The sequence below is a fragment of the Agelaius tricolor genome, unplaced genomic scaffold, assembly GCF_023055355.1.
Source record: "Agelaius tricolor isolate 1412-34295 unplaced genomic scaffold, bAgeTri1.0.p SCAF_31, whole genome shotgun sequence".
Classification (NCBI taxonomy): domain Eukaryota; kingdom Metazoa; phylum Chordata; class Aves; order Passeriformes; family Icteridae; genus Agelaius; species Agelaius tricolor.
This window is the reverse complement of record NW_027269291.1, coordinates 1,282,743-1,308,814: the sequence shown is the minus strand read 5'-3', so window position 1 is coordinate 1,308,814 and position 26,072 is coordinate 1,282,743. Positions and strand designations below refer to the sequence as shown.

Genomic DNA, 26,072 nt, shown 5'->3' with positions numbered 1-26,072 from the left:
CGCTTCTCCTCTTGGTCCTCTCCTGCTTTATGTGACTCAGCTTCGACCAGAAGTGCCTCTCCTGGGGTGTCTCTGAGGACACCTTTGGACTTGTTTTCTCCATCAGATTCTTCACGAGTCTCCTGGGCAGCTGCTGGACACGAGCCTTTTTCAGGTCCCGGAGAAACAAACTGATCCACAAGGGAAGGCAAACCCTGCCCAGGAGTTTCATCAATATCCCGGTCCTCATCCCTCTCCCGTCCACCAGAACCTTCCTTGATCGTGGCTCTGGCACACAAGGGTCCATCTTTGAGGTCACCTGTGCCTCCTGCTCCTGCCAGGCCCAGCTCTGGCTCTGCACTGCTGCCTTCTCTGCCTGCCTGGTCCCTGCTGCCTCCAGAGCCTTGGTACATGTCCAGGGGGATTGGGATGGTGACCTCGATCCTGGTGGGAGCTGCTGCTGGAGCTTTGGCTTCACGGGGCAGGGGCGGCTGCTGAGGCCCCAGCCCCTGCTCTGGGGGCTGGCTGGCACCTCTCAGTGCCTCTCCCACACGCTCCTGAGGGCCAGGCTGGAGCTTTGCAGAGCTCGGCTCGCCTGGAGCTGAAGACGTGGGGTGTGAAGCATGGGCAAGAAATTAGCACAGGCATGTCAAACATCACGTAACGGGAGAGATTCAGCATTTCTACTGGCAATCAAGGATAAAAGCAAGTCCCACCCCGCCCCACTGAACAGACAACTCACTCCTAGAGTGGCTTTTTGCCTTTAGAGAGCTCTGATCCCCACGGAAATCAGGAACAGCACCTGGGAGATCAGATTCCTGCCTGGGCCCGGCTCGGAGGTGGCTGGGTTCGCCCTGCACTCCTTGAGCTGGTTGAGCTGTAGAGGTTTCCAGAAGCCAAGAGCATTCCCATTTTCCCTAACACCACCACTGGGCCATCAGTTTGCTGGTCAGTGCCCATCTCTTCTTGTCCCAAGGGACTGAGCAAGGGCCAGAGCTCTGTCCTTCTTCTTCCTGACCTCACAGAGCCCCTGCTGGCCTCCCCTCCCCTTGGGAGATGCTCAGGCACACACAGCCCTGGCTTCAGAGCTCAGACCAGCTCTGCTCTGCCCTTGGATCATTCCCACTGCCCAGGAGCTTGGGAAGGGCACTCCCATGCCATGCCAGAGCAGGGAAAGGGCTGGGGACAAGAACGTGGCTGTAGCCACAGCAGTCTGGGACCCCTGAGAGCTCCAATGCTGCTGCTCTGCCATCACTTGGGCTGGGTGACATTTGAACCCCAGAACCTGAGGCCACAGAGGCAAAGATTTGTCTGATTCTCTTTTCTTTTTTGGTGTGTGTGTGTGGAAGAAGGGATTCTGTTCTGTCACTGCTCTGTGCATGACACAGACCTTTACAATTCCACCCAACAACTGCTGCATGAAGCCAGGTCTTCCAGTTGAGCTGGAGCTTTTCTGTTGGAAATCCCCCCAGCTGAAGGAAAGATGCCCTGAGCAATGGAGAATTCACCTGGGTGCATTGCTTTGGAGTCACCAGCCCAGTAAGAATGTGCCCCTTGTATTATGAGCTGGCTCAGCTTCAAGGACCCTTTGGTCTCTTTGAGCACTGATCAGGTAAAGAGCCTAAATCAGAGCCCTGAGATCACAACTGTGGCTTTGGCAGATGAACAAACAAGACTAAAACAAGAAAAGATGAAGTCGAGGCCGACTTGGTCTTTCATCAGCATCCTTCCCATTTTAAGAGAATATCACAGTTAAGTGAAACAACTACACCAAGAGCTTGGATGTGACAGCTGAAAGATCCCAGGACAAGGCAGAAAGGGCTTAGTAAAAACCTGGTGAGAAACAGCACTAAAACCAGGGCAGAGAGCTGAAGAGAGAACTTCAACCCCCTCCACTAACAATCCTGATTTCTTTTTTTATAATGGAGCCACTATTTCATATTTAGAAGAGCTGACGGTCCAAAAACCACTGGCCAGGCAAGCAAAGGTTTTATTCTAATTGCAGGGAGCAGAGTGCACAGAATTGTGCTCATCTCTGTGTGGAAAGCAACAACAACCTGAATTCTGCCCTGAGCTGAGAAGGCAAAACCTCTTTGCTTCTGTAAAAGACACGGATGTCTAAATGCACTAATGGAGCCATGAAAAGGAAAGACACTGCTCAACTGGAGGGATTTGTTATGTTTACTGCACAGCAAACTGCTTCACAAAATGGCTTTTGCCTAAGATTTTAAGCAGCACAATAAATTAGTGCTGTGGTGTGCAGTGCAGGCAGGACAGAAACAGCACAGGGAGTCTCAACCCCTAAGTCTGCCCCATGGAATCAATCCAGCACTGGGGGCTTTGGGAAAACCAACTTTCCATCAAGTCTGAACTGAGGAGAGTCAAGAGAAGCTCTCCAGGCAGCCAAATGGTCCCTGGGTAATTTTCAGCCCTTCTAAGCAGATAAGACAATGAATGCTGTGGGAACACTCACTGCCCACTGTGCCTGCCTTCCTCACTCACATTCCCCAGGATTGGGATGAGGAGAAAACTCCCTTAATGTGGAAGTCAGGGCATGAGTGAGTAGGTTTGAGTCCTATTTTACTCTAGAAAGTCACAGTAATTAAATAATTTGCTGGTTTCAGGTGTGAGCACAGGGCCTGCACTGCCTCTGCTCCATCTGAGCAGTTCCTCTGGCCCCAGCACATCCCAGCTCTGTCCATCAGCTTTCCCAGCCTGGAGAACACCCTGGTTGTGCAGGTGGACAAACAAACACCTTGACTTTGGCCATCTGAGAGGGAAATCTGGTGTATGAGGAACTGCAGCTGCCTGAAATGAGTATTTTGGAACACCGCAAGCGTGTATGGCCCTGCTCTGCCAGGAACAGGGAGAACTGCACAGCTGCTGAGCAGGGCAGAGCATTTCCCCACAGAACAGAATCCCCAAGCCACCACCAACCAGTTGCACACGTGGGCAGCACCAAATGGTCCCAGTGGCAGACAAATGACCCACCTTGAGTGGCATCTCCTGCAGCGTGGTCCTCCAGGTTGGGAGTGGCTCCTACGCCCGCCTCTTCAGCTGCTCCCAGGTCGGAGAAAGAAGGGGAAAAAACATGATTAAAATAAGAACTGAAGTTTAAGCATGTGCCTGGAGAATTAAAGTGCCTCCCTGCTGAGGCTGCCCAGCAGAAGGAGCGGGATCTCTGCTGCATCACAGAAAGGAAATCTCCCCGCACCGATGATGGATCTGGGTAGGTCTGTTCAGCCCCTGCTCTACAGAGCAGAGCAGTGTTTCACCAGCTTCCACATCCTAAATGGCAGGTTAGCACAAGCTTTTCCAGGCAGAAACCAGGCTGTTAAGGAGCAAGGAAACGTGTGGATGCAGATCCTCTTCTACCCCCACGTGGCCTTTACATGGCCAGCAGCACTCCCGTGAGTGTCTCTTACCTGTGCTCACCTTCTTGGTGCCTGTGACCAACCTGTGAACCCTGCCAAGGCTCTGTGAGACCAGTAATTCCAATCCTGGTACAAATCTAGAGAAATCCTGAATTTCAGGACTACAGGTGCATCAGAGAAGCATGGTTTTCTTCACAGTGATGATGGTTTGTCTCCATCAGCATTTTTTCAGTTTATTCTATGACTATTTTCAAACTAGCCTAAACACTGATTTTGGTGTGCCACAGTTCTCCAGTCAAACTAGGACTTCTTCTGTTTTCTCCATTTTTTCCAAGCAGTTCAGGATACACTGGCTCCCTGGGACAGTCAGATCTTGCACCAGAGCCTCCGTGTTTCAGCCCAGGGCTCTGCCAGCAGCTCAGGGACTGGATGCAGCACAGAAATTTCACTGCTGTGAGTTTGTTTCAGTGCTTGGCACTGGCAGAAGCCCTTTTCTACCCGCTGCTTTTCTCAGGTCCTGCCTGATGCTTCCAGGGAAAGCCACTGGCTATGGCACAGGGGACACGTCCTCATTTCTCGCACACAGACCTGCCCTCCCAATCCTGCTCTCCCACACACAGCACTGCCACAGTCACTCCCTGCTCTGCCTCTGGAAGGCCCCATCCTTCCCTGGAAAACCAGGCCCAGGTGCAGTGAGTGCCCACAGGGCATTCAGGCTGAATCAGTCACTTCACTTCCTCTGCATTATCCTTAAAAGCACTGCTGCAGTGGCCTGGTTTTCACCTGCCACTCCAAAGACACCCGCGGGGCTGGGCAGAGCCCAAGAGCTGCAGGACAGGCACCCAGGGGCTGCTGGCACAGGAACGACCCAGAACTGCAGGTAGGAGCCTGGAGGTGGGAGCCAAAGCCACCACAGAGACACCAGGCAGAAGGATGGTCAGATGTGGAGCAGAGGAAGAGAGAAGAAAAGGCTGCGAGTTCCCCCTAGGATGGGGAAGGCAAGAGGACAGCCCTGAGTGAGGAATCCTCTGGAGAAGAAGGAAGCAGCACTGGGAGCAGTGTCCCTGTGAGAGGTTTCGTGGTGTTGTCTCACAGCACCGACCAGTCCAGCTCTCTGCTCTGTCTGCAGCAAGAGATGAAGCTGCACCTTGGTCTCCCTCACCTGTGGTTCCTTCTGGGATCTCCCCGTGCTGTTCCGCACCACCCTGATCCTCGTGGTCTCCTTCCTCCACTAAAGGTGCTGTGGCATCTGAAAAACAACACAGCTTTCACACAGCTGCTGAGAGGCAAAGCCCTCTGGAGGCCAGGATGGGCCTGAAGAAGTTTCTGCTCAGAGAAGCACTCGGCTCCCCCTCGAGCCAGAGGAGCTGGTAGAGGGAACAACTGAGCGTGGCACAGCAAAGGCAGAGCCACAGGGACACCATGAGCTGCCCCCTGGCACACTGTGTGCCACAATGTGCTCCCTATGCTTCTGAAGGCTTTGCCTTTTTGTCCAAAAATCCACCGCTGAAAGCAGCCCCTGGTGCACAGCAATCCTGCCTGGAGACACGGCTGGGCTGGAGCAGGACAGAACAGCTGCCCTGGGCTGCACCAAACACCCCAGCGTGGCTGCATCGTGCTCTGGGACAGAGGGACAGCCAGCCCCAGCTGCCACAGCGCTGGCTGCTCGTCCTGACAGCCCCACTCCAACTGGAAAGCAGGGTGAAATCCCCTCCTGCACCACATGGGCTCTATGTCCCGAGTTCCTGAGGCACTTTCCCAACAATCACTCAGCCCACGCCTCCAGCGGGACAGGGCTGGGGCTGCTCAGCACCTCTGCCCAGCCCTCCTGCCTTTCAGAACAATTTTGCAAGCGAAAGCCTCTACCTCAAGTCTCCAAAGGCAGATTCTTGGGATTTGAGCAGCAAAAAGTGAAGGGAATTACAACAGTGAGCAAGTCTCTAGACCACTCTGGAATCAGCCTTTCTACCCACGAGGCATTCAGGACCTGGGGAGCACAGTGACACAAAGCTGTGTCACTCAACACAGGACTGCTCCTGGCTGCACTGCCAGGACCTTGCAGAGCCCCTGCAAAGTCTGCAGGACACAAACCACCAGCAACTTCCTGAGCTGTAAGGAACAATTCACCTTTCTGCTTTCCAGCCCACTCTGCACCTCATTCAGCAAACACCACTAGTGATGAGACCAACAAAGGGGTTTCTCCCCCTGAGAAACCCCATCAGGACACAGCACAGGGACTCTGTGGTGAGGTTTACCACGACCCCATCCATCGTGGTTCCAAAGCAGAAAGTCAAAGAGCTCCCACCTTCCGTAGTTGGGGTGCTCTTAGCGTCAGAAGTTTCAGAAACAGGCTCATCCGATCCATCATCGACTGGTATCTGAAGGGGATAGCCTGGAAAACATTCAGATACTTACAACAAGTCCTTGGCTATGACCTGGGGCCTGGGGGTTACCAACTCTCATTGCCCAGAGCCACAGCTGCAAAGAAGCTGCAGCTGGAGAGTAAAAACCACCTGAACTAAAAGCAAGCAAAGCGTGAAAATGCCAACCAAAAGCACCAGGGTGACCACCAAAAGGAACAAAAGGAAACCCACCAGCAAAAGAAAAGCCCAGTGAACTGGGCAGGCAGAAACAGCAAAGCATGGCACAAGCAGGCAGGAGATCTCAGCAACGTAAGGAGGAAAGATGTGCAGCTTCTGAGCCTCTGTTGTCCTCTCCCTCCCTCCCAGAGCAGGCTGAGCACTCCCAGGACTGCAAACCAGCCCGTGGCTGTGACAGGGCTGGAGCAGGACAACATTCTGTGCCAAGAAACGGTGGCAAAAGTCTTCTGGAAGAGCAGGGCAAGAGGCACAAGTCTCCCCTCAGCAAGGGTGCGGGCAAATCAAATAATGAGAGCTGGGAAAAGTGATTTGGGAGAGAAGAAGCGAAATCCCTGGGAGCCTGTGGTGTGTGAGACAAGCTGAGAGGAGCTGTCGGACCGCAATGCTGCAGAGCCAGGATGAATGGAGGCTCTGGATGCTCTCCAGGACAGAGGCCGTCCATTTATCTGGCCAAAGAGGTGTCCAAAGCACCTCAAGAAAAGGAAATTAAGATGATGTTTATGCGGAGCACAGCCAGGAGTGAGTCCCACCAGATTTGCTGGCAGCACGGGTTTCCAAGCTCAGCTGTGGAGCACGGTGGAATGAGAAAAGGAAAAGCTTCTGGAGAAATGCAGGTCTGAAATATGGTGAGGAAGAGTCTGGCATGGCCCCCACTCCCAGAGCTCTCTGCTCAGCTGTCCCCAGGGCCCTGTGCAGGTGAGGAAAGCAGGCAGCAAGCAGCATCCTCGAGCTGTGACCCCAAATAAAAACAGTGCTGTGTTTCCTGAGCAAACTGAGGGGTGAACACAAACACACACTTGCAAAGCTGCAGCAGTGGGATTCCCCCCCTAGTCTGGGGTTATTCTGCTCCATGGACAGTGAGACCCACGAGCAGCATTTTGCCATGACTGCGCATTTTGGAGCATCTTGTGGGCTCCCTGTGGTGCCCTGGCTGACCCTCAGTGTCCTTCCAAGGGGCCCTCACACCACCACCGTGCTCTCCCTCTCCCTCCTTAGCTCACCACTGGCCCAGGCAGGTCCTTCACCACCTCCTGGACGTGCTCACCTGATGAGAAGTGTTTTTCCTGGCCAGGTGCGTGATCCTCCATCATGGTGGTGTCCTGAGGCTGCTCTGCCACCTCTCAGCAAAGGTACCTGAAAAGGAGAGTAAAAACTAACACCCATTAGGCAAAACCTGACCCAACAGGAGCCAAGGGAAGGTCTGGGCAGTCCTGCACAAGCAAAAGCATGTGCCAGTCACTGCATCCCTCACAGCAAACACAGAGGCAACTCCTGCCAGCTGCATTCCAGTTCCAGGAGTATTTAAGATGTGCCAAGCAAAGTGAGCACCCTGGTGCACCCAGGACACTGCTCTGGCACAGCTCTGCCCCAGGAGGGCCATGAGAGCAGCAGGCTAAGTGCTGATTGACTCCTGTGCACACTCCAAACTCTGCATTTCCCAGTTTAACCAGTCTCCCAGGAACTGTATTTGCTGGTGGGGTGTGATGCTGCTCTGGGAGGGGATCCTTCCATCCCTGTGGACACACCCAGCAGGGATACACAGCTACCACAACACACTCATCACCTTAAAGGCTACCCAAAAGTGACACATGGGGGGACACCAGGGCTGTCCAGGGATGGATTCTGGACTCCTCTTTAGAGGAGAGGGTCCCGCTCAGCTGTGGCTGTGAGGGCACAGCACAGCCCCTGCTTTAACCCCAAACCCTTCCTGCAGGGCTCAGAGAGCCCCAGCACAGCACAGAGCAAAGCAAGCAGGTCAGGGGTGGCAGCAGGAAGGTGCCAAACCTCCCAGCCCTTTCTCTAAACTGCATTGATCTGCAAAAGGAAATGAAGTCTCCAACAACCATCATCTGCCCCCTGGTGCAGGGTGCTCTGTGCTGGCTGGACAGACAGTGCTTTTAGCTGCTTAATTACAGCCTTTGGCAGTGATTAATAATCAGCTATTAGTGTGATCACATGCTCGGCAGTGGAGCTCAGGTTACCAGCAGCAAGGAGGAAACTTGTGGTTTTGTCTGCTGGCAATAAATTAACTGCATGTATGGAACCACACAAGAGAAACTCCAGGGCCAGTAACCAGATCTCTCACCCAACTTTTTTTTTTTTAAGCCTTAGCAAGATGACTCTGCAATTTAATTACTGCCTTAGACAGCTACAAAGCCATTTGACAGGACTGGAGAACCAAGGAAGCTGGAGGACTTGCACTGGAATGAAATCACCCATAAAAATGGAGGTATAAAATAAGAAAGAATTAAGTATCTAATTATTGCTCTAATTGGTGGGTCCTAATTATTTGGACATATGGCTGCCAAGAGCTGAAAGGATCATATTGATTATATCCAGACCTCATCTGGCTGATGCTTGATATTATTTACAGCACTGAAATACTAAAATTTAGTGTTAAAAAGCAACCTAGGCACAAACCTGAGTGTACAATGACACAGAAAGGCGCTGCTCTGGTGTGTGTGCACGTGGAGGAGCTCTCTGGCACTGGGTCCAGCAGCTTTCCCAAAGCACTGCCCTGTCCTGGGCAGGAAAATGTGGATGGCAGCAGCAGCTCCTGCCCCTCCAGCCACTCTCTGCTCACCACACACCTCCCAGCAGTGGCACCTTTGCTTCCCAGCTGCACATGCAGGGCAAAAACTCCCAAATCTGCCGTGCTGCATCCGCACCAGGCTTTCCCCGACTCTGCCTCCTCTCCTCTCTCCCTCCCAGGTGTTTTTTGGAGAAGAGCAGTCAAGTGTCTGCCCACATCTGGTCCTTTCTTGCCTTTCTGGACCATTTCCTGGGGCACCATGCAGAGGGGACTGCTGGCTGGAGGTTCATCTGCTGGCTCCATGGACAGCATCCCGCTGGGGAAAACCTTGCATTTCTCCAGGGCATGCAGCCAGGGGAAAACCTTGCACTTCTGGGCATGCAGGGCTGCAGTCTGGGGAAGTTCTTGTGCTTCTGGGCATGCAGGGCTGCAGTCTGGGGAAGTTCTTGCACTTCTGGGCATGCAGGGCTGCAGCCTGGGGAAATTCTTGTGCTTCTGGGCATGCAGGGCTGCAGCCTCAGGGAATCCTTGCACTTCTGGGCATGCAGGGCTGCAGTCTGGGGAAATTCTTGCATTTCTCCAGGACTGCAGCCTGGGGAAAACCTTGCAATTCTCCAGGACATGCAGGGCTGCAGCCTAGGGAAGTCCTTGTGCTTCTGGGCATGCAGAGCTGAAGCCTCAGGGAATCCTTGCACTTCTGGCCATGCAGGGCTGCAGCCTGGGGATGTCCTTGCACTTCTGGACATGCAGAGCTGCAGCCTCAGGGAATCCTTGCACTTCTGGCCATGCAGGGCTGCAGCCTGGGGATGTCCTTGCACTTCTGGACATGCAGGGCTGCAGCCTGGGGAAGTTCTTGCATTTCTCCAGGACTGCAGCCTGGGGAAAACCTTGCATTTCTCCTGGGCATGCAGGGCTGCAGCCTGGGGAAGTTCTTGCACTTCTGGGCATGCAGGGCTGCAATCTGGGGATGTTCTTGCATTTCTCCTGGGCATGCAGGGCTGCAATCTGGGGATGTTCTTGCATTTCTCCTGGGCATGCAGGGCTGCAGCCTGGGGAAGTTCCTGCATTTCTCCTGGGCATGCAGGGCTGCAGCCTGGGGAAGTTCCTGCATTTCTCCTGGGCATGCAGGGCTGCAGCCCCGGTGCTGTGATTCAGCAGAGGCTGAGGCTGCTGTGGGCAGGGCTGGTGGTCACTGCCTGCCCTGACCAGCCAGTGCTGGGGCTCTGCAGCACAAAGGAAGGGCCAGGGCTGTGCAGAGCAGCTGAGGTGCTGCTCCCTGCCCGTGCTGCTCAGGGACGGGCAGGGCCAGCCCCCACTCCCACCGTGGCACGGCACAATGCAGCTCGGGAGGATGCAGCCATTAATTTTTCAGAGACAATCTGAGAGGAAGAGCTGCCTTCCTGTTACAGGGAAAAAGCACCGCCAAGGGCGTGGAGGTCCATCACTGAAACACTCAGGGGGACCCTGGGGGCACCTCAAACCCAGCTGCAGCCCCTTCCTTCAGACACAGAGGTCTGGGGGTGAGGCCTGGATGGCTCTGGAGAGCAGAGACATCTCCCAGCAGATGGAGCACAGCGTCCTCCTGCTGCTCCTGAGAGTCCCCTGTGCCCGAGCCACCCTCAGTGGGGAACAAAACCACCTCCAGCTGGCACGGGAGGGAGGGAAAGTCCCAGCTTGGCCTTGGGTTTTCACTCAGGTAATGAACTCCCATGACCAAAGAGAATTTAAATCTTATTAAAGTGCCATACTCTAGATTCGAATGCTCAAAGATGGACTGAAAATTCTGAAAGAAGTCCACAATGATAATCCTCTTTGTTTTTCCTTTTGAGAGGGGGAAGGGGAAATCCTTCTCAGAGAAAAACATAACATCAAGGGGAAAAAAAAAAAAAATTCTAAAATATTCTTAAAAATGTAAAACCAGCCCCGCCTTGAAGCAATGGCTCAGTGATGCATAATTAGAGCAAAGAAAGCTGCACAGAGATAAACTTGAACAGCACCATCCACATGGCAGATAAAGCACAAACCCTCCAAAGAACCTTATCCACCCCCAGCAGAACTATTCTCCTTAACCAGGGACACTATCTAAAAAGCAACAGCCCATCCCATAATTAACAGCTCCTCCAAACCTCCCATTTTCCAAACCCGGAGCCTTCCTGGCATTGAAGGGGACCTCAAAGCCCATCCAGTGCCACGCCTGCCATGGCAGGGACACCTCCCACTGTCCCAGGGGGCTCCAAGCCCTGTCCAGCCTGGCCTTGGGCACTGCCAGGGATCCAGGGGCAGCCCCAGCTGTGCCCACCCTCCCAGGGAAGAGCATCCTCCTAATACCCACTCCAAACCGGCTCTCTCAGTTTAAACCCATTCCCCTGTCCCGTCACTGCAGGTCCTTGGAAATATTTCCCAATATTCCCATTTCCCACAGACACTGGGAATCTGTGGAATTCCCAATTCTGCCATCCCAATGGTGGCTCAGCCCAAAGCTGCTCCTTGTCCCCAGCCCCACGTCCAGGCTGCAGCAGCAATTCCTGCCCTGCACCAAAGAGGCACCAGGGCCCCCTGCACCCTGCAGCCCCTGGGGAGCCCCAAAAACCCCACACAGAGCCTCCAGCACCCTCTGCCCGGCGAGTTCAGAGCCCAAACTCTGCACCCTTGGGCACGAAGCTCCTCTGCAGTGGAAGGGAGACAAACCCCAGGCTGCAGACGAGGCCAGCCCAAGGTGCCCCATGGAGGGGAGGGGGACAGGGCAGACCCAGGAGCACCCAGCTGGGCAATCTGTGCCAGGCACGTCCAGCCCTGGCATAAGGGAGAGGGGAACAGCCCCCCCAGAGCCCCTCCGTGGGTCACAGTGGGCACAGCCCAGGGGACGCGGCCCAGGACTGTCCCCAAGCAGGGCAGGGACCATCCCGGGATCACAAGGCTGGACCGGGGGCTCGATTTACACAGCCCAGCCCAAAATAAACCCGGCCTTGGCAGAGCTGCCTGCGGGTGGTGCAGGGGCCCTGAGGTACCGGGGCAGGCAAACACAGGGAAAGGAGAGGAACATTTCAGCAGCAGGAGGAGATGCTGGCTGGAATTGCACATTCTGGGACTCACCAGTGGCCCAAGGAGCAGCTCCACCCCTCATTCCAGCCACAAAATACCCACAAAATACCCACAAAATACCCAAGTGATCACCCAGGTAACTCCCAAGCCTCCAGGCTATTGTCTCGTGCTCAGCATCTTCCTTCCCCATTATTTAATCAGAAAGGGGACAAAGCACTCGCTCTTGTTGTCAAAAATGAAAATTCAACAAACACGAGCTAAGTGTTACCTCTGAAAGGTGATCAAACACGAACAGGGCTTTAAAGAAGCATCATTCCGTCTGAATTACATAATTAAAACAGAGTGACAGCACCGTGAAACAACATCAGCCTGAAAGGCTGTTCATAATTCATAAGCAACTTCCTTTTCATGTCCTTTGTGCTCTTCTCCAAGTACTGTTTTTCCCAGAAGCTGACAGAGGAAGGAATATGGACGATGATCTCATTAATTGCAGGCACTAATATGCAGTGAGCTGAGAAATTACATGGAATTTCAGGATATCTAGTCAAGAGGACGGAAAACTTCTTTTAGGTTCAAAGACAGATAAATGCCTCTCGGAGCAATAGGACAGAGCTGCAAAAGAAATTGCCTCCGAAATGCATGTTTTCTTTTTTCTTTTTACAATTTTTCCATATTTATTAAAGTTTAAGTAACTCCTTGGAGGTGTGAAACTTTTGCCCCTTTCTCCAGGGGATGGACACTTTTCAAAGAGACACGAGATGGGTTTGGGCTCACATCAGAACAGCTTTTGGGGCACCAGAGTCTCACCACAGCAGCATGGACACCCATTTTCTTTTCCTGTCACTCCATTCCCCCAGCACAGCCCTTACAAATCAGAGCTGCTCAGAGCCAAGGGTCCTGCCAGGGGTCACCACGGGGGTCTCACGGCCAGAGAAAAGCCAAGGAAAACTCACTCACATGCTGGTAAGTTCCTCAGGGCTGCTGAGAATTAAACTAACAGAATTTGCCATCCCAAATCAGCTTAGGCCCAGTTCAGCAGCTGCCTCAGAGCAGGGTAGCAATTAGAGACCAGATTATCCAGCACAAAAACCCCAGCCCACGGCCTGAGCTGCAGGACAGGGGGAATGGGTTTGTCTGCACGTCCCCACTAAAACAACTGTGACCTGCTCCACCTCCACCTCAAAACCTGAGCATCTCCATCCCCACCTGCAGCATCTCCTGGCACTGAATGGATCTTCCTTCCTTGATCTTCCACTCCCTTCTTAATTTCCTTCTCACTCTGGCCTGGGTGACCTGACCAACCTTTCCCAGCAGCAGTGCAGACCCCAGCCTCCCCTGCGAGCTCTCAGAGGGCATTTCAGGGTGGGCACAGCCCAGGGAGGTGCTGGCCCTCCAGATCACCCAGCTCATGCCATGACATGATGCAAAAATCAGGCTGCCCCTAAGTCCCCCTAACTTTAGGTAGATTAGAGCTCTGATCAGAAGGGCTTACGTGGCAGCACAAAAGGAGGCAGCAGCGGTTTTAAAGCAGCCCTGTGTGCTCAGCAGGCTCTTTGCAGAGAGGGGAGAGAAGCCTCTTTGGCAGGGATTTGCCAGGCTGCCTGAGGATTTCTTCCCACCCCCTGCTACAGCATCTTGCAGCTCCACCCAGCCCCGAGATGGTCGATGGTGGGGGGATAAATTCTTCCTCCCCAAAATCCCGCTTGCTTGGGAAGCCTTTAAGCAGTTGAACACGCAGAGCGGATCAAAGAGAAGGCAGATCTTATTTACCAGCTAATTCCCTTTGACTCTTCCCATCCCAGGCTGAGCCCAACCTGCTGCAAACCAGAGCCTCCCCCCCTGCTGGCGCAGGTTTAAGGCGGGCTCGGCAGCTCTCAGGCTTGTAGCAGCCATTATTCACTGAACAGAAAGTGCTGGAAGGCTGATATTCCCCCAGCACTGCCTTCCCCAAGATGTGGCTGCGACACCAGGCAGGGCAGAGCCCAGGACAGAGTCACAGACTGCTCCCCCAGCCTCCCCACTGCCACCAGAATTGATGGGGAGGGGGAAAAGAGGGAAAAGAAGTTCCCAAAAAAATGCCCCTGGAGTCTTAAAGAATTGGGACAATTGATGGCACAGCAGCTGTTCTGCCCCATCGAGTGCCTGCTTTACCTTGACTGGCAAAGGACACCATGAGGAGGCAGCAATGGCTTTGGGAGAGATTGCACTGCCCGAAGGAAGAGAAGCAGAAAAGCATCCATTCCCACTAGCTGACACTGCCACACTGCCCCGGGTGGCTCACTGGGATTGTCAGGGTGTGCCCAGGATGGGCAGCAGAGCACAGAGCTGCTGGCAGAGCACTCTGGGGACAGGAGCCTGGCGGGGCTCACCCGCTCTGGGGACAGCTGCACCTCACAAACACGGGGCAGCTCCTGTGGCCAGCAGGGTCTCATGGCCATCACAATCTTCTCCATTAATATGAGGCCAGAAACAAGCTGACAGAACTTATTTCATGCTCCAGTGGGCACCAAACCAGCTCCCAAGGCGGGGACAGGCTGGTGGATCCAGACCATCCCCATCTCCCCCAGCACAGCCCATCAGGGAGGGCACTGAGCACTGCTACACCCCTCCTGAGCTTCCTGCAACGCAATTCAGCCAATCAAAGAGCTGAGAAATACCCCAAAAGTCACTCAGTCAGCCAGCCACACGTGGAACAGCCTCACAGGACCAGGAGGGTGAGAATCCCCAGCCAGGCAGAGCTCTCAGGGTGACCCATCCATCAGGGTGTCTGGGGCAGGCTGTGAACAGAGACTCCTTGGCCCTGCTCTTCCTCCTCATGGGTCAAATGGTCTGCATTTGACTGCAAAAATTGCCAGGCCATTGCTGTGCCAGCACCAGCCACCACCCAGCTGCACCTGAGCCCCACCAAGTTTTGCCTCAGGCTTGGAAAAGACATTGTGAGACGCAAGGTGCGTGTTTATTGCTTACTTTGATCTCAGCTGCTCCTCTTTCTTTGATTTCACAGTGCTGACAACATTTGCTGCACCCTGACAGAAGTTCTGTGAATATTCAATGCTGCCACAGTAATGAAGATATTAAATATGAAAGATTCTTCATGCCACAGCTCCAGTCTAGTGAGCGATCCCAGCCAGAGCAGATGAGACAGAACCAGGAGAGCCTTGTGGCCACTAGTGCTGCAGGAGATTTTCTGAGGGCCAGGAAAACATTCTCCATGGATTGGGCCATCATTTCTGAAGTTATTTTGAGCTGTTTCAGCACATGGATAGAAAATAAAACGATGACAACGGCACCATCTGCTGCAGCTACTGTCACGCCACCATGGCTGGCATGGCTCTGGCAGCCACAGAAAGCCTGTCCCAGGGGAGAAGCCAAGGTGAGGCTCCCCAGGGATCCCTGCCTTCCCCCTGCAGGGTCCAATCCCTGCTTTTCCCCTGCAGGATCCCATCCTTCCTTTTCCCTTGCAGGATCCCATCCCTGCCATTCTCCTGCAGGATCCCATCCCTGCCTTCCTCCTGCAGGGTCCCATCCCTGCTTTCCCCCTGCAGGATCCCATCCCTGCTTTCCCCTGCAGGGTCCCATCCCTGCTTTCCCCCTGCAGGATCCCATCTCTGCTTTCCCCCGGCAGGATCCCATCCCTGCTTTCCCCCTGCAGGATCCCATCCCTGCTTTCCCCCGGCAGGATCCCATCCCTGCCTTCTTCCTGCAGGATCCAATCCCTGCTTTCCCCTGCAGGATCCCATCCCTGCCTTCTTCCTGCAGGATCCCATTCCTCCTTTCCCCTGCAGGATCCCATCCCTGCCTTCTTCCTGCAGGATCCCATCCCTGCTTTCCCCCTGCAGGATCCCATCCCTGCCTTCCTCCTGCAGGGTCCCATCCCTGCTTTCCCCCTTCAGGGTCCAATCCCTGCCTTCCCCCTGCAGGATCCCATCCCTGCTTTCCCCCTTCAGGGTCCAATCCCTGCCTTCCCCCTGCAGGATCCCATCCCGATTGCAGCAGTGGGTTCCAGGGTGCAGTGGCAGAAACACCTCCCAGGGGAGCAGAGGGGAAGGACAGGGTGTCCAGCAGCAGAGCTGGAACGAGCATTCCCAGCCTGAAACAGCCCAGCTCCCCCCTGCAGGACAGCACCAGTCTCCCCTTCACTCCACACACCGTGCTCATTTCACCAAGCCATCACTTCCAGCCACTTGACACCCCAAACTGGGCACCAGCCAGTCCCTGGCCCCCGTGCCCAGCTCCAGCTCCCCAGGGGTGACTGGCAGAGCTGGAATGCAGCAGGAGCTCACCAGGACACTCTATAAATACAGAGGGAAGGCTCAGGCATTCTCGACACACTGGTTCCTTAGCCTAGAAAGCAACAAACACGTCACATCTCACCAGTTTTCAGGGCTCCAGCAGGACCTGTCCTCACCCCAGCAGCCACCATGCCACCAGAGCAGGCTCTGTCACGCCTGTTTTAGCTTCTGTCTGGCTCTGCTGAATTATTTTTGTTTTTCATGACTCAGAGGCTCTTCAGATGAGGTCAAAAGTCACAGTGTGTTTCCTGAACATCATCTTTCATTCTTTAATGCCAAAAGACAACAAACAATGGGACATTCATCAAGTGTCTCTGTTTTGCTTTTATGTTGTTGCATAACAGCAGAAAAAACACTGTTCCCCGAAATGTTCACAACTGTATTTACTAAAACGAAAAGCTCCATTTTTTTATTAAATCTGTATCAGGTCAGTAAGAAGATAAACGCAGTGGGGGGGGGGGGGGGGAAAGCCTAATCTGGAAAAGCTCGAGAGAGAAAACAAACAAACATCAGCAGGAGAGCTGAGCGTAGGGATGAGAGAATCCTTAATTTCCTGACAGGGAGGGGAGGGACAGGGGAAGCAGGTGGGGACCCCAACAGGTTCACAGCCCCTGAACACCCACCCGGGAGCTCCAGCCCTGCTCCCAGAAGTTGTTGATCCCACAAGGATCAACAAGGCACCAGTGCCTGTTTCTGCTCATGCTTTGCATGACACCAACAGCAAGGGACTTTAATGGGAGATGGCTGTGGCTCCCCACACCCTGCACAGTGTCACAGAATCTGAGAGCCAGAGCTCTTCCTTCTAACACAAAAACCCGACAGTAGCTGCATTTGTACCTTTATTTCCCCTAACAAGGGAGCACAGTTTGTGCTGAGGCACAAGACAAATGAGGATTTTACAGTAAGGATGAACAGCAAATAAAAACCTTTATACCAAAACATCCCTACTGAGCTCTTGGATGTCTCTCCCCAGCTGGTCTTTGCCCAGTTTGGGCCACTTGGGATGACAATCAAGCAGCAATCTGTCTTGTCTTGATTTTAGTTTTATGGGGCCGATGAGCAGATTCGCAGCACAAGCAGATGCAGGCAGTGTGACTAAGTGACAGTCCACATGGGAACACGGACCATAAATTCAGCCTAAGAGTTGTAAAACCATTATTTCCCCTCCTAACCCAAAGGCTAAAGGAGGAGAAAGTTTTAAAAAAATAATCCATAATCCACGTGCATTTCATCTTCCCCAGGAATTAGCCCAGTTGCTGCCAATCTTTCTCCTCACAGGGATGAGGGAAATTGTCCGAATTTAAGCCTGCCCCAAGTCTCGGAATTCCAGCTCAATCTCCCCCAGTACATTAGTTAAAAATAAACGAGGTGCAATCAGCCTCCTCGGGGATTTTATCCTCTTTCAGCTCTAAATGCAGCTCTGCTGTCACATGTGTGCCATGTACAAAGGGGCCGCCTGCCTCCCAGCCTCACTTCTGCCCCAAAATAATCTCACTCCTGCTCTCGGCTTACCAGGGCTCCATTCATGTTCCCCGGGGTCACAGGCTCTCTCTCAATCACTAAAACAAAGGCTGGAAGACGCAGGGCCGCTGGTGTGTGTCAGCACTGCTTGTTTTTATCGTGGATGAATGGAGCCAGCCTGTTTGGAGAGGCTCTGACCACACCTAAAGCCGCGGCTTTGTCATCCCTTATCGAGGGAGGCAGGAGCCTTCTGCTCTCCCCACCGAGCCAAAAGCTTCACCCACCTCACACCACTGCCCCTTTGCTGAGGAGAAGCATTCACAGCTTTTATTTTTCCTGGCTGCAGCACTCCAGTGCCAGGCGATCCTTACTCAAAAAGTCACTTTACACCCGCCCAGCTCCCTCCCGAGCCTGGTGCTCCCCCGGCACTGAGAAGGTGTTGCTGCTCACCTGGACACCAACACCACAACCTCTAAGAAGGATTTTTCCCTTTAAAAAAACAAGGAGATGCTCCTGGATGCTGAGAGAGCAAACAAGCCCAAAAGTCCAAAACTCCTCTGCTAAGGGGAGCAGCAGTGGCTAAGGAAACCTGCTCTGGAGCTGAGCACGGGCCTCAGGCAGCCCTGACAATAAGCCCTGCTATTAGACACAAAAGCAGTGACATATTTGAGAGATTAAGCATTAATAAGTGCCTTCACATTAAAGAGCATTCATTCTTCACCTCCTGCCTGGAGGAACCTGGGGGAAGGGAGGAGCTGGCAAAGTGATCCAGCTACCACTGACATGGGGGGGAAAAGCAGCGCTCATGCAAAGTAAGCTCCAAAGCCATGAAACAAAGATGCAGCTCAGCAATTCCCAATGCTGGAATTCCACATCCTGCAGGGTGCTGAGCCCCCCACCTTGCTCTCAGGCAAGCACCAGCCTGGGGCTGCCAGGCAGGGTTTAATATGGAAGGGTGAGAGGGCAGGGACGGGAGAGATGGATGAGCAAGCAGAGCAGACAGGACAGCAGGCCCAGGTGTGCCCAAGATGCTGCTCAGGATGAGAACAAAACCAGGGAGCCCCACGGACCCCTCCTGCTCTCAGCTGCTCTTTTTGGATCACCCACCCACCACCAGAACCCTGCAGGGCTCCACACACCCCAGAGTCACTCCCTTTGTCCAACGTCCTCATTCTGGTCCCAATACCCTCATTCTGATCCCAATACCCTCATTTTGGTCCCAATACCCTCATTTTGGTCCCAATATCCCCATTTTAGTCCCAATACCCTCATTTTGGTCCCAATATCCCCATTTTGGTCCCAATACCCTCATTCTGGTCCCATCCTCTCTAAATCTGTTCTCCCAGGCAGTGACCCCAAGCCATGCCATAGTTTGAACAGATTTTACCTGCTTTCCTCTTCCCTCCCAACAGCAACGTTTATTACTTCTGCCTATTCACGCCTGCCAGGCTCTCCATTATTACACAGGGAAATGCTGAGGGAAAACCGTGTAGTTTTCTGTCCAATTTGGAGACGTCCATTGTTAAAAGCTTCTTGTACAAATCCCTCCAGGCAGCTCCAGGCAGCACCCTTTGTCATGCTGATGAGGCAGGAGGTAAAACCACACATAAGCAGTAACTTCAGAGGGCAGAATTTGCTCAGGGTGGAATCTGCCCTTGAATTGAGAGTCAGTGGGAGCTGAAAAACCAACCACAAAAGGCAATTCTGACTTTGGATTAAATCCCAGCTTTGGGCTCACTGACACCACAAACTGCAGCTACCAGCAGAGAGCAGGAGAAGCTCCAGTTCTGCCACATCACCCAGTTTCCTCTCACCTTAAAGACCACAGGTAACTCAACCCCAGCCACTCTCACCCCATCACAGGCAGGATCTGAGGAGGGTAATGAAGCACTGGCTCCTGCAGGGAGGAGTCAGCACTTTGTACCAGGTGGGTCAGCACGAGCCACATTTCCAAATCTTACATTTCCTTCTCTTCTGACCACGCCAAAGTCAAATACAGCTCCAGATATAAATGTCATTTTTATTCAAAGGCTCCTCACATAACCCTGAGTGGGCACAAACACAGACCAACCTCCAGGAAGGAATCCCTGCAGATTATCCCTTCTCTGGGGACAGTCTCCTCTCTCCTGTCATCCCGTGGTCTCCAGCTAACACACACAGAGCAGGAACAGCCCTGCTCCCCCTGCCCGAGGCTCATCCTGACATCCACAGCAACCAGGCAGGACAAGCCTTGCTTGCCCATCACTTGGCCTCTCGATTTGAGTGTGACAGCCCTGGTGTGCCTGTGGTTTGGCTGAGAACAGCTGGCCAGATGTGGCCCTGCCCCAGGAAGCCCAGGTGAAGTGACATTTCCTTTCACAGAGAAGGAGCAGAGCTGGTTTCTGAGCACCACGCACGCTCCACACTGAGACCCAGCCGACACAGCCAGGATTCAAGGAACCTTTAATCAAAGAAAAGATAAAATGTTTCCTAGGACAGGGAACAATTTAACCACTCTGAACACCTCCCCTGCTTGCGCCAATTTCAGCTTCAGAAGTGCAAACGCGGCTTTGCAGGGCACAGAAAAACAGTTGGTTTATCCCAGAAGCGAATCTCCAGCCCTCCCCAAACAGGCTGAGCTGGATGTCCTCCGGAGTCACAGGAGAGGCTTCTTTGGATGTTTCGAGTCATTTACAAACACCTCATGGAATTTCATTCTGCGGCAACTGACTCGAGCCGCTGATGAAACCCATCTGAAATTACATCTGGCACTTCCAGGCAGGCAGCCCGGGGCAGGGGCTGGGGGGGAGCCACAAAGTGCAGCTGATAAGTGGCAGAAAGCCCTTCAAGTCCCACACGTGCTCTTCAAACCCCTCAGTACAAGTGGTTTCATCGCCTCTCTTGAAGCGTCAAGAGTTAACACAGCCTTTCCTGCCCCTTCGGACTGCACCTCACCAGCATCACCCCGGAGCTGGGGATCGCAGGACCACGGAATATCCCCGGCTGAAAGGGACCACAGCGATCACCGACCCCCGCAGTCCCACCCTGTGCCTGAGGGCATTGTCCAAACACACCTGGGGACAAAGCCCTGCCCGGGATGGGACAACCCCACTGCTCTGGAGGGCAGCACGAAGGGAAGGCAGAGGGGTCAGGGCAGGTAGAGTGGAGAGGCTGCAAAGATGGAAATAATTAGCCCAACTGCAGCAATAATCCTTTTAGCTGCACAGAAGGTATCCCCCGGTGCTCCCTTTCCTTGGATATTTAAAGAAGAGACACCGAAAACGGGAGCCACGCTGTGTGTTATGACCACCTTTACTAATTGGTCTGCTAGGAAAGAAAAGGGGGAAACCAGTGGATTGATTTCTGAGGAGCAAAAAAGCTCATTAGACTTGCAAAGAAAACCCACTCAAGTCGAAAGGCGCAGATACTTCTCCTCCAGACTCCAGTGTAAACCACACATGCTTTCCACAGGCACTCAAAAAAACCCCAGCCTACAACCAGCAGATTTCAGTGTAAAACAAAGCTCCAGCTCACAGATGGAGGAGGGAGATCCATCCTGCTGCAAGAGAGACTCACAGTCACTCAGTCCCTCACAGCAGAGCTGTGCCCACCTAAAAACCTCACCAGGGTTTACCTAAAGGGCCGCAATTCTGCTCTGCCCAGCACATCCTAGGGTGACCTGCAGAGACAGTTTGGGACTGAGGGCTGTGGGTGCTGAACAGCCAGGAGGGAACAGCACTGCCCAGAGCAGCAGCTCCACGACTCCCTGAAGAGATCCAGGCTGGGGGCTGCACCTCTGGCAAGGCTGAGCCAGCCTGGGGCTCAGGGAGGTTTCTCCAAGCCCACCCCGCTCTGCCCCAGGCCACTCACCCTAATCCTGCTGCCAGGGGAGTGGGGACATCTCCGTGCTGCTCTGCAGGACCAGCAGCCCCAGCCACTTCTGCAATCGCTTCCTTTTCCATCTCCACGGGCAGGCAGCAGCCAGGACTGCCCAATTTACTGATGAGCACCCCCAGCCCTGGGGATGTGCCCGTGGGGTGAGCCCCAGGCACCATCAGCCAGCTCTGGAGCCTGAGCAGCACAGCCAGGCCAGCAGAGCCCCCGAGGTAGGAAGAGATTACACTGCATTGGCAGAAAAACCTAGAAAGCCAGCCCGGCTCTGCTGCCACTGCAGCAGGAGGGAGAGGCCCTCAGAGAGCTGCTGCTCCTCTCAGCTGAGGCTGGGAACAGCCAGGATGCCGAGCTGGGGCTCCCTGTGCTACAGGACAGGTACACGAGGGGAACAAATCCCCTCAGGGCTTAACAGCCTTGGCTGCTCCAACGCAGCCAGAGAGGCCCCTTCTGCTCCAGGAAAGGGCTCTCAGTGCTTTTCCACAGACTCAGGTGGGTTTGCAGACCTCAGAAGGAGCCAGAAAGCATCAGCCATGCCCATTTTGCTCAGGGTTGGCTGCTTTACCTGTGTGCAGAGCCACAACCCCCCTAAATTCCTTTTAAACCCCGCTGCCACATTCCAGCAGCCCCAACACCCTCCCAGCATCACCCAGAAGGATGCCACAAGCCCAAGGCACTGCACTACAAGCTCCCACCTCTGAGTCCAGCCCCACACCTTAGCACACAGCCTAGGAGTCAACCAGCCAAGCTACAAGCTGACCAAGCTCACCAGCCAGCAAGCTGAGCAAACTGGAAAATACTGGGAGCCAGGTGGAAACCAGTGCCCTGGCTCTTCCCTGACTCATTCATCAAGTGTCAGAGCATTCCTACAGCTAAATTAGCAGCACTGCCCCAAAGGACACCAGCACCACAGCCAAGCCTCATCAGCACGCTGGGCTGACAAAATAAGATTATTCTGCTCAGGACAAACTCCAATCCACAGCTTTCTTTCAGTTCTTGAATAATCTTGCTTTTGGGAAGAAAGGGACCGGCCACCCTGAGCATTTCCCCTCAGCCAGTGCCTCATGATCCAATTTTCCACGCTCTGCCAACCCAGAGGGATTCGTCTGGAGGTCTGGGGTGGGCACACCCAGCACCAGGACGGGCCCACCAGCCACGGCTGTGCTGCAGGATGTGTCAGGACAATTTGTCACTCCCGTGCTGATGGAGGCAGCCTTTCAGGAGCTTCAGCACCAGACACCAGCTCCAAAACATTCCCAGCGTGGCTGTTCCAACAGCCCCGCGATGCTGCCGAGCCCAAATTCCGCGTGGGGACACAAAGGTGAGCAGGGAGCAACTCCCTCCATCCCTGCTGCTGCACCCTTAAAGGACTGCTCAGCAAAGTGGTACCCACACACCTCCAAACCCCACGCCTGGAAAACGCTGGAAAAAAAAGCCTGTGGTGCTACAGGGATCAACGAGCACTCCACGAGGAACACGGCTCTCTGAAATGCAGCAGAGGAGCACAAAAGGCAGAAGATGAAACACCCACCTCAGCAGCAGCATGCTACGAGCATCCCTGACTGGCTACACCCAGCTCTTCCTCACCGAGACAGGGCAGCTACTGTGTCACATTTTCCTCCTTTTTATCCTATGAGGTTTTGCCAGGGGAGCAGAATTTCCCCACGGTTCTTGGGAAGGAAATGACAAAGCTACAGCACTCCCTTTTCATATATATATATATAATACATGAAATGAATACACTTGCTTGGTCCTCCTGAAGCTGCAGTTCTTTGAGCACAGAGGGGATGGGACAGTTTGAATGGAACACCTTGGGAAGGCAGAGGCTGGAAGCAGAGGGCAGCAAGGGATACAGGGGGGTGGGAAGGGTGAGCAAGCCCAAATTGGAAGCCAGAGCTGTAAATACTTCACACAGTGCTTGACAGAGGGAGACACAGCAAACCTGCACTTGCCACCTGCAGGGGCTGGGCCCATGCCCTCCTCAGGGAGCTGCACACAGGGCACACAGAGCTCCCACCAGCACTATCCCCAGTTTAATCCCTGCAGGATAAACATCCCTATCTGATCTGTGACACCGTCTGTGGGATGGGCATCGCGGTCCCCGGGTCTCAAAAAATGAACCCCACCTGCATCTTACTCAAAGAATGAGAAAATGCAATACTTTAATCAGGTGTGAACCATCTGCCCGTGGATCCCCATCCCTGGAAGCCTGGAGTGCAGGCTGGAGCAATCTGGTCTCATGGAAGATATCCCTGCCCATGCCAGGGGGGTGGAACGACATGGTCTGTAAGGCTCCTTTCAACCCCAACCATTCCATGATTCCATGTTCAAATCCTCTGCAAATCACAGGTAAATCAGCCAGCACTTTGCTTTTCTCCTCAAGTTGCTCATTTTGGGGTGAAAACCAAGCATTTTGTGTTTCAAGAGTGAACAAAGCATAACTGGGTTAGGCAATTCCTTACTCCTAGAGAGAACGAGGTTTTAATTCTTCTCCCCTCAAGAGCAGCCTGCAAACGCCCAACTGAGACCTGTTTTGATTGACCACCCTAAAAAAATAATGCCAAGAAAACTGAACCCCACAAGGAAAGCCATTAAACACCCCAAAAATGTGAGGTGCTGGCAGCAGAGCCAAAGCCCCTTCAATGGATGGAAGCAGGCAGCCATTGCTGGACAGACAAGGCACATTAAGGATCCTCAGCAGCAAATTTTGTTCCACTGGTTCAGACACGCACCCAACATCTGCCCACATCCACGCTGGGGAAGCTCGGGAATACTCTGCATACAAATGGTGACAGCTTAGCTCATCTCAGCTGCTCCTTCCAGCACCAGCAGCCTCTCTCTCGCTGCAAATGGAGCTGCACCTCGCGGGGTGGTACCACAGCAAATGGAAGGAGAAACTCCCTCTGAAGTGATGGCAGCTGCCCTCTGCGAGCAGCAGCAGCAGGATCGCGTTTCTAGGTGCTCAAAAACAGCAGGAAAAATCGCCTTGCCTAAGCCAACCCTCCCTTGGGCTCATGTGGCAGTCAGGGATGCAGGCAGAAATCTCCATCCCTCACCTGGAATGAGCTGTTTCTGCTCCTTGCAGGTTGAATTGCTCCAAGGCAGGAGGGAGGGTGTGTGCTCCTGGAAACACCTGGCCAGGAAACTTCCCTTTTCCCAGCTAAGTCAGACTTAAAATAAAGAAATACCCAATAACCACAGGTAAAAAAAAAAGGCAAAACCCAGAAAGGGGGGGGGCAGCTCCACGCCCCACCTGGTGGGATTTGGGGACAAGAAAGGAGAGACAGCACGGGAAGAGGCAGATGGAAGGGACAAGAGGGCAATTCCAGCATGACAAGGGCAATCCCAGCATGGCACTGGGATGCTTGGGATGTGCCCGGCACATCCAGGCACTACCAGTGACAGCAAGGAGCCCCATCCTAGCCCCAAACCCACGAGGATGGGCATCCCCATCCCCATCCAGGGGCTGGAAAACACCCGGGATTCAACAGGATGGGACCCACCTCGTTCACGTTAAGCACCAAACCCCTCGACATGGGCACCGGGGGGTGCAACAAAGCCGGGCAGCGCCGGGGTGCCGTGACCTCAATATCGCTTCCCCCCACGCAAAATTTAGCTCCTTTTTTCCTTTTTTTTTATTCGAAACGCTTTCTCGTTACGGTTTCCCGTTATTGATTAATTTCCCGTTTTTAATCACCGCTGCCTCCCCCCTCGAGGCGGCTGCAGAACATGGCCCCGCGCTGCCGCCCCTCCTGCCGCAGCCCCGGCCCCACCTGCCGGGAGGAACGGGGCCGAAACGGGCGCAAAGCGGGGAGAAAGCCCCAAACCCGCCCTTCTCCATCCCTCCCTCCCTCCATCCCTCCCTCCATCCATCCATCCTTCCATCCATCCATCCTTCCATCCCTCGCCGCCGCTCCCCGCCCGCCGCACCTGCCCCGGCCGCCCGCGCTGCCGCAGGGGCCGCGCCTCGCGCTGCCGCAGCCCCGGGGCGCCGGCACCGGTACACGCCCCTCCCCTCGCTTTTGGGATGAAATGGACGGATTTTGCTTCTCGGGGCTTGATTGATTTTTTTTTTGGTTTTTTTCCCTCTTCCCCCCCCCCCCCCCCGCCTTCTCCGCGCGGGACGCGGCGAAGGGAGAGCGCGCCCGGGGGGTTCAGCGCCCCCCTCCAGCCCACGGCAGCCACCCCACCCCGTACCTGCCGCTGCTGCGGGGGTGTCCGCACCGGAGCCGGCTGCTGACAGCGGTGGCGGTGACGGTGACAGCGGCGGCGGCGGCGGCGGCGCGGGCGGGGCGGGGGCGCGCGCGGGCTCCGGAACCTTCGCCGCGCCGGCGGGGCGGGAGCGCGCGCGCGCGTGCGCGGAGCGGCGCCGAACCCACCCCCCCCCAACCCCCCCCCCGCGCCCCGCGCCCCCCGCCTCTCGCGGGGAGCGCTCGCCCCGCCCGCGCGCGCCCCCGCCGCCGCCGCCGCCGCCCCATTGTCTGCGCGGAGCGGGGGCGCGCGCGCCGCCCCGGCCGGCGGGGGGCGCTCCCGAGATGCCCCCGCCCCGCACGGCCCCGCTCCGGCCTGCGGCGGCCGCGGTGCGCACCGAGCCCCGTACGCACCCGGTAAACACCCGGTACACACCGAGCCGCGGTACGCACCCGGTACCCACTCGGTACACAGAGCCCCGGCACGCACCCGGTACACACCCGGTACACATTCGGTACGCACCGAGCCCCGGCACGCACCCGGTATCCACCCGGTAAACAGCCGGTATACACAGAGCCCCGGCACGCACCCGGTACGCACCGATTCTCACCCCCGGACACCGCTTCGCCCGCTTCCATCCCCCATTCTGCCCGGCCCGGCTCAGCACCACCATGCACTGGCTCAGCACCACTCCTAACCAGGCTCAGCACCACTCAGGACCAGGCTCAGC

At 54.7% G+C, this 26,072-nt stretch overlaps 1 protein-coding gene across 16 annotated transcripts in view; it reads right to left on the bottom strand.

Moving 5' to 3' along the window:
• MAPT (microtubule associated protein tau) overlaps positions 1 to 25,513 on the bottom strand; it is a 43,907-nt gene extending 18,394 nt beyond the window's left edge. For 4 of the 16 annotated variants that reach the window (XM_071451104.1, XM_071451106.1, XM_071451109.1 and 1 more), the window contains exons 1-5: positions 25,349 to 25,508; positions 6,999 to 7,087; positions 5,659 to 5,745; positions 4,516 to 4,602; positions 2,971 to 3,036 (exon numbers count right to left, since the gene is read on the bottom strand). In XM_071451104.1, the coding sequence (XP_071307205.1) occupies positions 2,971 to 3,036; positions 4,516 to 4,602; positions 5,659 to 5,745; positions 6,999 to 7,044 (286 nt within the window). In that variant the 5' untranslated portion in view covers positions 7,045 to 7,087; positions 25,349 to 25,508. Of the gene's footprint in view, positions 1 to 2,970; positions 3,037 to 4,515; positions 4,603 to 5,658; positions 5,746 to 6,998; positions 7,088 to 25,081; positions 25,103 to 25,348 lie in introns of those variants that run through there. The other 12 variants (XM_071451110.1, XM_071451114.1, XM_071451112.1 and 9 more) reach the window with 10 other exon arrangements.
• Between the last annotated feature and the right edge of the window lie 559 nt (positions 25,514 to 26,072).